The sequence below is a fragment of the Pygoscelis adeliae genome, unplaced genomic scaffold, assembly GCF_000699105.1.
Source record: "Pygoscelis adeliae isolate BGI_AS28 unplaced genomic scaffold, ASM69910v1 Scaffold4, whole genome shotgun sequence".
NCBI lineage: Eukaryota > Metazoa > Chordata > Aves > Sphenisciformes > Spheniscidae > Pygoscelis > Pygoscelis adeliae.
In genome coordinates, this window is record NW_008824986.1 from 5,995,966 (window position 1) to 6,009,294 (window position 13,329).

Here is a 13,329-nt window from a genome sequence, read left to right on the forward strand (position 1 = left end):
TTTTAATCCTTTGTTCTTTAGGAATTTCATGGGTGCCAAGTACTATCTGTGATATTTTGGGTAAAGTCTCACTTTTTCATATGATATTTCTGTATAAGAAGATTAAATAACATTGATTTTGACATTACTATTTTACTAGAAGCCTGTATTCCTCTTAGCTTCACAAATTTTTTTTATTAAATACTGCAGTATATGCATTGTCTAAAATTTTGGGCGAAACTTCAAGATATCACGCAGACACTTATTACACATTAAAATGTGTGAGGAAGTACATCGAATTGAAATTTGAGTAGCTATGGAAAACATGTTCTCAGCCTTTCAGTGAGTTATATACTGCAAAGCAAACAGTCTAATCATGAGATAAATAACCCCGATGAGAGAGAGAAACGGAAGGTTATAAACTTCAGGAAAGCAAGTTTCAAGGGATTCATTAATTTAAACAGAAAAAAAAAAAGCCATGAAGCTGTAGAATGCGGATTTATTTGCAAAGATTATTTTATGCAATTCACTCCCATTAAACTGTATTAGTTATACAGGAACATACAGACAGACACATGACTTTGGGCAATTTTGGGTTTGGTAAGTCTGTTATGTATGAGAGAGTCATACAGTCTGGTCAGCAAGATAACCTCAATGCAACAGTGCTGAAAAGTCACAGCACGTTCATTCTTGCATCGCACTCATGGCCACGCCTAGCACAGCAGGGAAAATTTAGCTCAGAGCAGAAAGGCATGGGTGAGATCTCCTTATACCATACACCAATTTCCTGATGTGTTCTTGGTCCTTTAGAACAATTGATAGCCAGCATAAACAAGACAGGTCTCCAGTCGCCAGGAACAAGCACACAGGAAAAAACAGAGGCAGTGTAAGTTGGCATAGGTAACCGGCTGACCTGGTTCAGTGTTTCCAAGGAAAGGAGGAGAGCAGAGTGGAGCAAGGAGGAGAGAGAGAAAACGAGAGAAAAGCAAAATTCGAAGGCTCCTGAACTATATTTAGGTCATTTAACCTTGGATAGAGCATCACCAAGTTTACCTTACCTCTATACACTAAAACCCCAAGAGGAACTATATGTTCTAAAAATAGTGCACAATTGTATTTTTAAAGCTCTAATGGAATGTCTAAATTTAGGCACTTAATTGGTGTACCAAAGTTAGGAGCCTACCTGCTGGAGACTCTGTCTTCATTCAGGGGACAGTGATAGGAGATTTGGCCCATCTAGGATCTGACATATTCTTGGGAAATCCAGTTCTCACCATCAGCAACAGAGGGAACGTAAATCTACCACGCTTCTAACTCGGGTACCTCAAGCTGTTGCTATACAGGTTTTTCTTTTGAAAGCGTTACTCCTCAGTCAGCAGCTACTCCTACTTACTTCTGTCTGCACCTGTGCTGCATCCTTAGTAAGGGCAGTACTGTTACTTATGTTACTGTATAGTGGATTGGATTGGGAGACTGATGAAGGTTTTTTATTTTTTGTTACTCTTTTTTAAAGCAGGCAGAGTTTCCCAGTCTGGTTCACAAACATCCCAGTACAGCACTGACAAGTACAGCAGCAGCACAGGAGAGACAACAGGCAGCCAGTGTTGGCAGCTCAGATACCGAAAGAAGCGTTTGTGAAAGCTTGTGCTTTGGTAACTGCCAACGGGTTAACTGGGACAAATCCACATTCTTGGGTGGAAAGCACTAGAGGAGTAACAGTTTATTATAGCCATGATATGCTGTCTCCAGCTTGGCGAGCGTTTGCTACAGGCAAGTGAAAATTCAAGGACAAGCAGAAGTCTATCAGCCCTACCTACCTTTGTCGAAGATAAACACAACGCGAAGACAGCGGGGTGGCTGGAGGTCCGTACTTACTTTCAGAATGAGCTCCTTGGCTGAGTGGGACATCAGGATTCTGTCGCACCAGGCTGGACATCTCGTATTCATGTACTGTTTTCCCTGGCTAGAGTCCTCGCTGTATGGATAACTGCAAATAAATCACAATCACAATCATCAGCAACTTTTTGCAAAGCAGCCTGAAACCTCTGGCTCAAATGACCACACTAATTAAAAAATTTAACTGGCAAAAAGCAGCTTTTTTAGACACCTCTCATACTTATTTGTCTTTCTTTTCTCTTCCCCCTTTCTTTCTCATGTGCTCTTTCTCTATTTCTCTTCCCATATCTACAATCCTACTGAAGGCCAACATGTTAAGACACATACAGTTTCAAAACTCTCACCTCCTACCTTGCATTTTTGCACGTGAGAGTGTTTAAAGACAGCAGGCTATTGATCTATGTGAAAGTATGGAAAATCAGCTCAACAACAACTCAAGTATGGAGTAGGCTGTTGGCTATGACTATGGAAAATGAATAGGCAGAAGATGAAAAACGAAACCTGGGGAAAAAAAGGTTCATCTCATGGGATTTCTTTGCATGAGTCTCTCAAGGAGAACTATCCAGGAATAATTTAACAGAAAACAAGAGTTCAGAGCACTGGGATCTCTGCAGCTGTACACAAACCCCACCTGTACGGATTCTCTAAGGCTGACAGAAAGGAAGCTATGACAAGAAAGCAGGCTTTTCAGGGGATTTCTTCAGAACCAAGGAACTAGGAATGTCATTTAAGGAAAATGATGCTGACTACATAAGATTCTGTACCTTTATATGAAATCGTGTTAACAAAAAGTAAATTATTTTGTAAAGACATCTGGAATAGAAGCTGATTAAATGGTAGTTATGCCGTGGGGTCATTATAAATGTGCTATGGGATCTCCAGTGTATTCTAACTTAGCTTTAAAAGGCAACAGAAAGTGTTTATTTTAACCTACAGAACAGCCTAAAATAATTTAGCTCAACATGCCTGTGTGAGCCCACAGGCTGAAGTCGTGTAAAGCACCTGAAGCGGCAACCTCTGGTTCAACTGTCAGGAGGTTGAGGCCAAAGTTTTCCTCCTTTTATCCAAATGTTCTCACTAGTTTAATACAATAGAACTTTGAATTTGATGATGTCTCATCATGCTGTAAGGCCCACTGTTTTCCCAGACCATTTCCAAAATAGCATGAGTAAGTAGCCAAAGAGAGGTTTTGGAGAAATCCAGAGGGTTTGTGACAGGCTCAATTTCTTGAATATTGGGCTTGAATGAATTGAAGTTTGTCCTTGATAAACGTCTTTAAAAAAACCACAGAAGGCTGGTGCATATTATCTACATATGTATGTGTGGGTGTATTTAAAATGACATTTGCATTTTATTCTGCTCATCACTGAATTCATAAAGGAAATACTGAAGTTTTCATGATATGTGTGTTAAAATAAAATTTCTGGTATTGTAACAAAAGGGCTTGCATGCTTGAAGAGAAACTTATTTACCACCCTACTTGGTGTGATGCTCTGAAACTGAGACATATAGCTTTCTACCAAATGGGTTTACAAGCTACACTGCCATTAAAAAGATTAGCCATGGCAAACATCCAAGAAAAGCGTACTGAACGTATTGGAACAAACCAGTGATCTCAGTACCTTTTCCACCTCATCAAACCTAACAAGACTCATTTTCAAAACATATTATGAGAATTCAATTTGCTGCTTCACTGCCATACAGAAGTACAGCTTATTTCTGAGTGTCTGTGAAATATTTTGATGATGTAATACTATTGGTAGTAGAAGCTCTTTGTCTGCAATTTAAGGCTTGACTTTTTCTGGTAACCTCTTACTTTAGTTACTTGAGAACCCCACAAAACTGAAGCTACTTTTTATGACATAAGGTGTAAGAATCAATCACATTTCATATAATCCTTCCTTTTACAGCATTAACTGTATGGCTTTGAAAGCATGATGTTCTGTACCTGGAATGATCTGTTACTGCTATGTGTTAGAGCATTTCATCTGAGAGCCTATATTCTGTGAAATGGTATTTATCAATTTGCTTTATTGATCTTAACATTTTCACAGGGTGAAAACTTCTGCCAATTTTTCAAGGTCTTTAGCGCTGATCACCCAGTCAAGAAGTTACTGTAGTTTACAAATATCTTTGACAAATCGGATTTCTAATGGCTGGGACAGAGATGAAAATAAATGCTGCAAAAGTTATCCAGACAAAATGATCTGTAGGTAATAATTTAATACAATAAAGTGGGGCAAGCTCTTCTTTTTATAAGGCAGCATCCTTCCTTCAGGCCAGAAGTGTGGAAGCATTCTGTCTTGCTGCACTCTAATGAATAAGGCTTCTCCCTCCCCACCACCGCCTCTTTGGCTTGTGCAAGTCTCACTTTCAGTGAAATGCTGACATAGACACAATAAAAAATCGTAACTAGATACACCCCCCAAAAATAAGGAAAACTATTTGCTCTCCTCCTTCATGCTCTAGAAGGGTCACACACACTTTGGAGTAAGCAGGCTTCTTTTGTAGGTGGGTTTAAAAAGTGATCATAGCTAAATATGACTCAAAATTGCTGGGAAGGATTCTTTTGTGTGACTTAACAGGTTTTGGGGACAGGATAGTTTGGTTTATTATATGCCATTTATCTTAAATAGATTTTTGCAAATAGAAGTTCTATTAGAGGTTTCTGGAATAAGACTGTCACTGAAGAAATTTTCATGAAACATACTGCTGAATGTATACTATTACAGAATAAAACTTTTCAAACAACATACACGCCAATAGTTGCCTCCATCATCCTGTTCTGTAGTTAAATGAACAGGGGAATGAAAATAGTGCGACTGCTTCCAGAATTGAATCATCTGCTTGTGAACTCTGAAGCTTTTACTTGGTTGGAGCATCTATAAGGGTTTTCTCCCGTATGGGTACTCTGGTGTCTTACATGATGTTACCTCGTTCAGCTGCCTTCCCACCAGCTGACAGGATTTAAAACCAGTCAATAGAAGCAATCGAAAGAGGAGACAGACAGATGCATAAGTATTTCAGGAAACCAGGCTGATGATTCTGGTGCTGCCATAACAGAAAGATGTTGCAAAAATCAAAGACACAAGGAAAACGCCCAAAGGCTCAGAACTGCCACACAACAACTCTCAATTTCAATCTTGCATGCAAAATCTGTCACCAGAATGCAGCCTTTGGGTGTGCTCCAGCACCCCCTGCAAACACACATCTCCTGAAGTTGGCAAACTTGGCCCCAGAACCGTGAAGGCTGCAGAGTGCCCAACAGGATAGCTAACAGGAGAGCACGTGTTTCAGAAAAAGCAGGACATGAAGTCACGACACTCATTTTGCTTCTTCCAATACAGCAACTGCCCAGATCGCACAGACTCAAGATGGTACTCAAGAAACTGGAAATTATTTCCACCGACTTCAATGGGCTAACCAAGATACAAGTGTGCTAACAGACACTTCTATTTGACTATTAACTTTTTGTTCTCTCTAGGGTGGCTTCACAATTTATCTCCTCTTTTCCTTCCTTTCAACACCACTTCTCACCTGCTTCTTTGAAATAAAGCATAAATAGTCTCTTTTAAAGAATAACATACATTTAAATTTGTGTGCATGTAAAAAGCAGAACTATTCTTGTAATACGCATCTTCCAAAAGACATTACGCATAAAATTGTCTACTATCAAGTGCTTTGTTTTAAAATAGCTTTGTTTTGCTGACATCTCCAGCCTCTTTTAACACACCTGTCCCAGGCAAGTAAGGAACTCACAGTTCTTAATTCAAAACTCAGTAATTCTAGTTAACAGATTTTCTGATCTATGAATTGTACAAACAATTACAGGCTTGATAAAAACAACTGCAGATTTGATAAAAATAATTTTAAGGACTCTACACCAAATAATCAAACGTTAAAATTCCAGTATTAATCTCCCAGAAGGAGATCATCATGCCACCTTTCTGTGCATGCATTATTAGTCTTGACCATCAGAACTGTGACTGTGGCAGAGAAAAAGGGAGAACGAGCTCTCTCAGTCCCATGACTAGACAGGAAAGAATGTCTTTTTTTTTTCTTTCAGTAGCATTCTGCCTCAATCACAATCTATCTTGTGCAATGTACAGAAAACAGTGATCTTGAGGATGAATAGTGAGTGCTCATGTAAAATTGATGACATAACAGTAAAGGCCTCTAGGTACCACTGAAATATAAATGATAAATAGATATAATGCTAACACATACAGGTGCTAAGATAAGACTATACACACTTCCTAACTTTAGTATTCAGTATGGTTACTGACTTTTTTTTACACAAACTATATTATATATATTTAAAAACACAAATGGAGAAATGAGGAATTCCATGTGGAACAACTTTTCTGCCCTGTTTAAAACAGTGGCAAATTTGAAATTTAGGACTTTAACCACCCATGTTAGCTGAATAACTAATAGCCAAACCAGCCTGTTACTCTCTGTGTATGCCACCCAGTAGAGTTATGCAAAGAGACAGGCAGTTCTGGAGCTGGAGCATCCATGCGAGAAGCTTGTACGATTTATCTCCAGTTGTTCAGGATTTATTTTTTCTCAAGATGTTCCTTCTACCTTCTTTTCTACCTTGTTTCACAAACTTTTCTTTCATTTACACTCATTTTATTTAACCAGAAGGATTATTGTCAGGTGGGTTTTCTAAATAAAACTTCCAAAAGGTACTAACTAAAGTATTATTATTAATATAATGCTCAATGTTGTCAAAATTTAACCAAACATTTTGAGGAATTGTTAACTAACTCTGTTAATAAGGAACAGGCTGTCCAATGAACTACTGGAATTACAGTTAATAAGGATGAGAGCTACTTGGCAATTGTTTGGGGAAAATAAACCATTAAGAGCGTCAGTAATATTTCTGCACTACTGCCGTTGACAGGTATTGTCAAAGATGATTAGACACCTTTACAGAAATACTTACTGCAGGGTGAAAAGTCTTCTGACATCATAAACCATCCTGTCAGCAGCGCCTTAACTCGAAACACAAGCCAACAATACTGTGTATATAAATGTCTCCTTAACTGGCATTTCCAGACAGGAAAAATGCTCCTAATGAACTCTTCTCTTGTGTAAGAAGGGATAAAATGTGTTACTGAGATGGGTGAAATGTACTTTCTAACAGGAAACAATTAATTCGCTTTGGAGTGTTACTACCTTTAAAAGCTGTCTCTCACGCAGTTCTGTTTTCCAGCTCACTTTTGCACGTAGTGAACACAGTGAGTATGTCCTGCTGCTGATAATGTGTTTTGGTGTTGCTGTAGGGATTCTGCTTTCTATGGTCAAGACATTTCCAGTAGTGTGACAACACCCACTAGGCAAAAGCGGGGAAAAATTAAGCTATGTAATCTTTTTTAGTACAATAAAGGTCATTCTGAAAAACTGTGCATCCTATGCCTAGATTCATATGGAATCTAGGCAAACTTTATCAATGTTTCAGGGAGTGGAAATGCCTCCTATTCAAAGACCACTTGTTCTCATCTATTAACGGTCCCAACATTTTATATCACTGAATTGTTTCTAATACAAAAGATTTGAGATGGGATGGAATTATAAAGCATCGATGAAAACTGAGCTTTTTATGAGAAGAGCTGAGACAGTTTTGATTTGCTCCATTTTATTTTTGAACTTGGGTATGAGTCCTCACATTTACTAAACGTTCTCTCACCTTTAAGTCTTTCTCTTTATATATGATACTGAGAGAGAACTTCAAAAGAGGAAAAATCCCAACCACTTCTAATCAGAAAATTATTTACTATTTTCATATTTTGTAAGAAAATGTTGGACCAATTTACCTTTAGCTCTGACACACTTTCAGATTGTCTACGATGCTTTTACCAGAATCAAGGACAGTGAATGTAGACTGCCAGTTCAAGCTTTAGGTGCTTCGAAAGTTGTAAGGCCAAAGATATAAATAAAAATATTTTGATATTTTTAATTGACAAGGTCCTAACTCAGCATTAGAGTGAGCTGGTACATGAGTGTGATTTCAATAAAATGTCATTTGACCAATCAAAGTATGACATCTAATTTTTGTCAGCTTCCAGATCATTAGTTTCTTCCTTCAAATTGAATTACCATTTCATATTTCCCAGAATCTGAAAGGGGGATTTGGTTTCCCTAGTTCTCTTCCTAACAAATGACCCCATGTAATTTGTCTTCATATGCTCATCTTAGGCAGCAGATAGTTAAAGCTAAGCAATAAGACACACTGCTGTTTGAATTAAATTAGCTGCTTCATATGTACCAAAATACTAATAAGCCTTCATGATGCTCTGCCGAGCTAACTGGCCATGATATGCATCTCACTTAAGCCAAATCAGGAGGGTAAACACAATCCTGCAAACACAGTAGTTAAAGTACAATGCGTTAAACAGCTGCTACTTGCAAAGGCTACACTAACACCATGGTGATCACACCAACAATCAGAGTCAAAGGTGACAATAAAAAGGGGGGTCACCCGGGCAATCCAGCAGCAAGGGGTAAGAAGGGTAAACAGGACTCAAGCCATAACTCCGGGCACAACACAAAACAGGAAAGTTAATGACACGGTGTTTTTCTCTGAATCTTTTTTATGGATTTATGTCGGGCATATTGCTTTTTGGCTTAACATACTTCTTTGGAAAATACGTGTCTATGCTTCAGAGTTAACATTTCTGTATCACCAGTGTAACTCTGGACCTTTTCCAGTTAAAAAAAAAAGAAACCCAGAGCCCCTTTCTTCTTCCAGCGAGCAACAACTGGCCCTTTACTTTCCGCCCAGAATGCTCCCCATAGAGAAAATCTCCCCTCACGGATTATGAACATCCTGCGGCTAAACCATGGTGATAATGTGAACATGTGCTAGTGCTTGCACCGTCCTGCCGGCCGTCAGTGCCCCTTTGTGGAGTAGTTCGCCTGTCTAGGAGCGAGAGGCTGACACACAGCTAATAGCAACGGGTATGCTATGCTCTGCTGTTCAATACGAGTGTCGTGGAGAGGCCCAGCTAACAAAAAAGGATTATTCAGCAATACTAATGCCTCAGCGAGTGGACAACGCATGACGTGCTCTACTGCTTTAATAACAATAATATTGTACTCCACTAAATGTATGTAATACCGCTACTATTACAGGTGGATAAACGTAATGATGAATAATGTTGGCTTGTTGGGAAGGACCCAGTGCTGGCTTGTTTCAGCAAAACAGTCTGATGTTACTATATGTGACTGTGATTGAGCTAAATGTCTTTTCTGGGAATGTGCCTGGCTTAGAGTAAGTTACTTTTGGGCTATAATTTACAAATTCTAATACTGGGAAAAAAAATTACTGCAAAGCTGAGGCAACAGGTGGGACAGGGTTCAGGTTCCAAACTACCAGGCTTTTCAACAGCACTTTCAGACAAGATTACAATGAGTGGCCTGGTTAACAGCAAAGACTATAACCTGTTTAGAATTTGCTTTACTGTCTGCTTGCAGCATGGTTTGTAACCCTCACTTTACACATGGCATACAGGAATGCTCAGTCCTTGAAACTTTTTTACTTCATTGATTTTCCTCTTTTTCCCTTTGCCACAATTCCTTAAAACAAACGGAACTGCTTACTTGGGTAATTCTATCCAGTTCCTCCCAAATTAAAGAAACACCCTATTTTAATTTGGAAATTAATTGAGAATGATGGTGAGAGCTGTACTGGTTTTATCTGAGGAGAGAAATGGGGATAAGAGCTGTCTGAAAACCATTTTAATGATTAAATTCTAATTGTTTTGGGGGAAACGACAGCTGTCTTTTCTGCTTCCAGCTGGGAAGCTGTTTCTGTGCTCCAGCCTTAGATGCTGGAAGAACCTGGACAACTACACAATGTCCTGTGGGAATTGTTCCTCAGGGGCTGAGGGATCCACTGGTGATTTAAGATACCTCACTGATACCTGGAAGGTGTTTTACAGTGCATGAATGAGTATGAAGTATTTCTATTTGGTGGAAAATACTTCTTCATTGGCAGAAAAATCACGTGTTATAAAAGTAACTGATAAAGCAAGCATAAAAATCATCTAGGGATTTAACAATTTTTAAGCTATTTTGAGTGCCTAACTCCCCCTTTTGTGAGACAAAAGGTCCCAGGAGCGTTACTGAGGTAATGTTCTAAGAAATGGGAATCCTGTTTGCTTCAGGAGTACTGCACCAGTCCTGGCAGCAGATGATTTGTATACCCTGAAAACACGCAGGGCAACTGGTGAAGACACTGGTAAGTAAAGGCAGCCTCTTGAAATCTAAACCATCATCTTGTCTTCCTATTTCGCACCCAAGGGCAACAACTGGGATATGTACAATGGCACCCACAGGGCTGGGTACAAAAGGCAGAGCTGTTCTTCTCTGGAAGATCTCTGCAGAAGGGAAGGAACAAGTGAGCGCATTTGAAAATGTCTTTGCTTCATGCAGAGCGGACTGGCTCACTCTCTAGTGCAAATTAGACCAGAAAAAAATATATGTATCATTGTGCAACCTACTAGAATAAAAGAAGGTCATGGGACAAAACACAAGGGTAGAGAATAAATAGATTATAGACTAAACAGGATTCTGGCAGAATAAGGGACCAGAGCCAGAGAGAATTCCAAAGGAGAAACACTCTTCCAAGAGTGAATGAGATTCAACCTGTGTCCTGGTGAGAGGTGTCAAAGCCAAGATACTGCCAATGCAGAAGGTCTGCTTGAGAAAAATATCACACGGAGGATATCTAAGACACAAACATATGTCCAACCAGTAAATTACATGACAGCCTAATGCAACAACAAACAAGAATAGGTCACTTTAAGAGAATGATTAATACATGAGATTACTGTGCATGCAGACTTATCTGAAAGCAAACCTTGTAGGTGGGTGTGAACTCTTGCTAAAGTCAGCTCCTATCTTTGCTATACAACAGCTACAAGAATAATTATAATAATTAATGGAGAGCAGTGATAAAGGTAACAATTGCCCACCTGTATATTGACTGACCATAATGTCGTTACTTCTTTTTTCACACCTACTGCCTTTTGCAATGATTGCTGACTCCCACAAACTCTTTTCCAGCCTCACACTGGGCTTGCTGTTTACTCACGGCCAGGCTGCTCAGCCCGTGACTGACAGAGCTTACAGAGTTTACAATTCTGAATTGTATTTAGTCTCCAATGGCTAAGGTTGCTATGGGCTACATTAGATTACAAAGGGTAATGAGATGAAAACATGAATATTCACTATATAAAGTAAAAGGCCTCAAAATATAGGAGTATAGGAATGGGTGAATAATGTCTGAAAAATACTCCATTAGAAGGGGCCTTTATATTCTGTGTCAAGATAGCAGACTTGTAATGCAGCCTGTGATTTCTTATTAAGCTGTGATTCCTCTTCCAGCCTGCCTTCACTTTTGGCAGATTTCAGGAGGATCGAGGAAGGATTTGCTGTTGCTGAAGGCAGAGCGGTTTGTTACTTCTCCTATTCTCAGCCCAAGGGAAGACAAATGAGGAAAAGGGTGGGCTTTGAAGAGGCTAACCTCTTGACTGGGGAGAGGAACAACCGACTCCGACTGTTTTCCCTGCTGGCTGAGAGAGATGGTTACGTTTTCTGCAGACACCCCTCCCTTGGCAGGCTTCTGGTGATCCCGACTGTGAAGTGCAAGAATGTGCTGGGGAACCCCTGTGGGCAGAGGCTGCTGACCCAGGGTAAAACAGCTTCAGCACATACAGTTCGAGAGCTAGCAGGCTAAGACTTTTTTCCTCGGAAGTTCATTCATTGCATCACTAGCATGCTTCTCTGTGATGCATGGGTTGTACAGGATGGTAAGCTGATACAACTTAAGCATATATTTAAAGAATTAAACGGAACTCAGAATTGAAGAGGAATTTAGAAAAATGCCTAGATGTTAAGTGCCCCGCTGAACAGAGAGGAGATAATCGACAGCCTTGCAAATTAAGCAGAAGCTGTAAGCGCTATGCTCAGTCAAGGCTTTGTTCTGAATGTTTTTGAGGGGTGACTGCCTGACCACCACTCCCTCTGCGCCGCAGCAGGATGGTCACGCAGGGTAGGATGAAGAATTCGCATAACATCAAGCAGACATATGGTCTTAAACTAAATTACAGTTTTGCACTGGAGAAGAACAATAGTTTTGTTTTGTTTTGTTTTGTTTTGAGTTCCATAAGTATGCCTGCAGAAATGCTATTTTTAGATGTGGCTGGTAGGAGAGTTCAGAAGTGGCTTTGGAATCCTTCCCACATACAAAGTTGACTGGAAAGAGTCCTGAAGCTAACATTCACTAACACAGAGTCTATCAAGACCTTGCTGAAACCCACTTGCATACACATTAACATGAATTTACTGTGTTGCCTTCATACCATTCCATTTATAGCTACCAATTCAATTTATAACTATAATACACTATAAATTCTCATAGAACTATTACTATATATATAATTATGATCTATACCTACCAAAATCAATGATTAAAATATTAATGTATTTATGTAAAATCCAACAAATGCCATTTGCATATTGCTTACTAGTTTGAAAACTTAAAAGTGAACCGCTGTTTCGAAAGGGCAGAAATAAAGTCAAATTGTGGATTAATGGCTAGATAAAACCAAAGAACTTCACTTTAACTTATACACAACTAAGGCCAAAATGGTAACTCTGAAAATCCTCATTCACCTGCCATCTTATCAACCATGCCAAGGCTCTGGTCTCCACTCCTAGAATTGCTTTTCATATTTTGTCCAGTGATTGTTTCCTGTGAAATGCAGAGGCAACCCTGAGAGCAGAACTGATCTCTGCTCCTTACAGGTGATCCTTACACCTCTGATCTCTTACAGGTGGATGGTTGGCCATGGGGTGACACCATCCTCTACTTTTGTACTTTCTCTTTTTGACCTTGTGCCTGCTGTATTCCAAATGAATAGCCCAAAGTAGATATGCTGTACAGGTAGGAAAATATTAATGCAACAGCCTGACAGGGTGCTTTTCTTCTGAAATCTTGCTGTGAACCAAAGGGAAGTAAGCTTTTTACTTCTTGTTTTGAAACCTCTCATGTCAAGTTTCAACCTGCAATAAATTTTAATGGTCATTATAAACCTCTAAAGCCTTGAAAAATAGCTTTTCGAACTACAGAATTGACTGTCCTGGCTTTTAGTAATTTAAGCCAGGACTATAAGGTTATATTAGTTTAGCTACACTGTGTTTTTATGCAGCCTTTCAGAATGGATAGTCAACTTGACACACCTTCCAACAGAGGGAGTAAACAAAGGTGGATCCTCACTCAAAGGATCAAAAAGCATGGAAGAATTGCATTAACTTGTTATGGAGGGCATCAGCTTAGTTTCAGTTCTCTTTTAAATACCAAAAGGTGAAAAGACAGCTGTACAGGAATGTTCTTCTTTTATCCATGGCTGTCTAGACTTGGCAAATAGAACAATGCAGGGA

At 39.3% G+C, this 13,329-nt stretch overlaps 1 protein-coding gene across 1 annotated transcript in view; it reads right to left on the minus strand.

Annotated features, from left to right (window-relative positions):
• The window catches only part of INPP5A (inositol polyphosphate-5-phosphatase, 40kDa), a 206,103-nt gene that overhangs the window by 5,624 nt on the left and 187,150 nt on the right, over nt 1–13,329 (minus strand). The window contains exon 13 of the mRNA XM_009326002.1: nt 1,855–1,966. Within this exon, the coding sequence (XP_009324277.1) occupies nt 1,855–1,966 (112 nt within the window). The remainder of the gene's footprint in view (nt 1–1,854; nt 1,967–13,329) is intronic.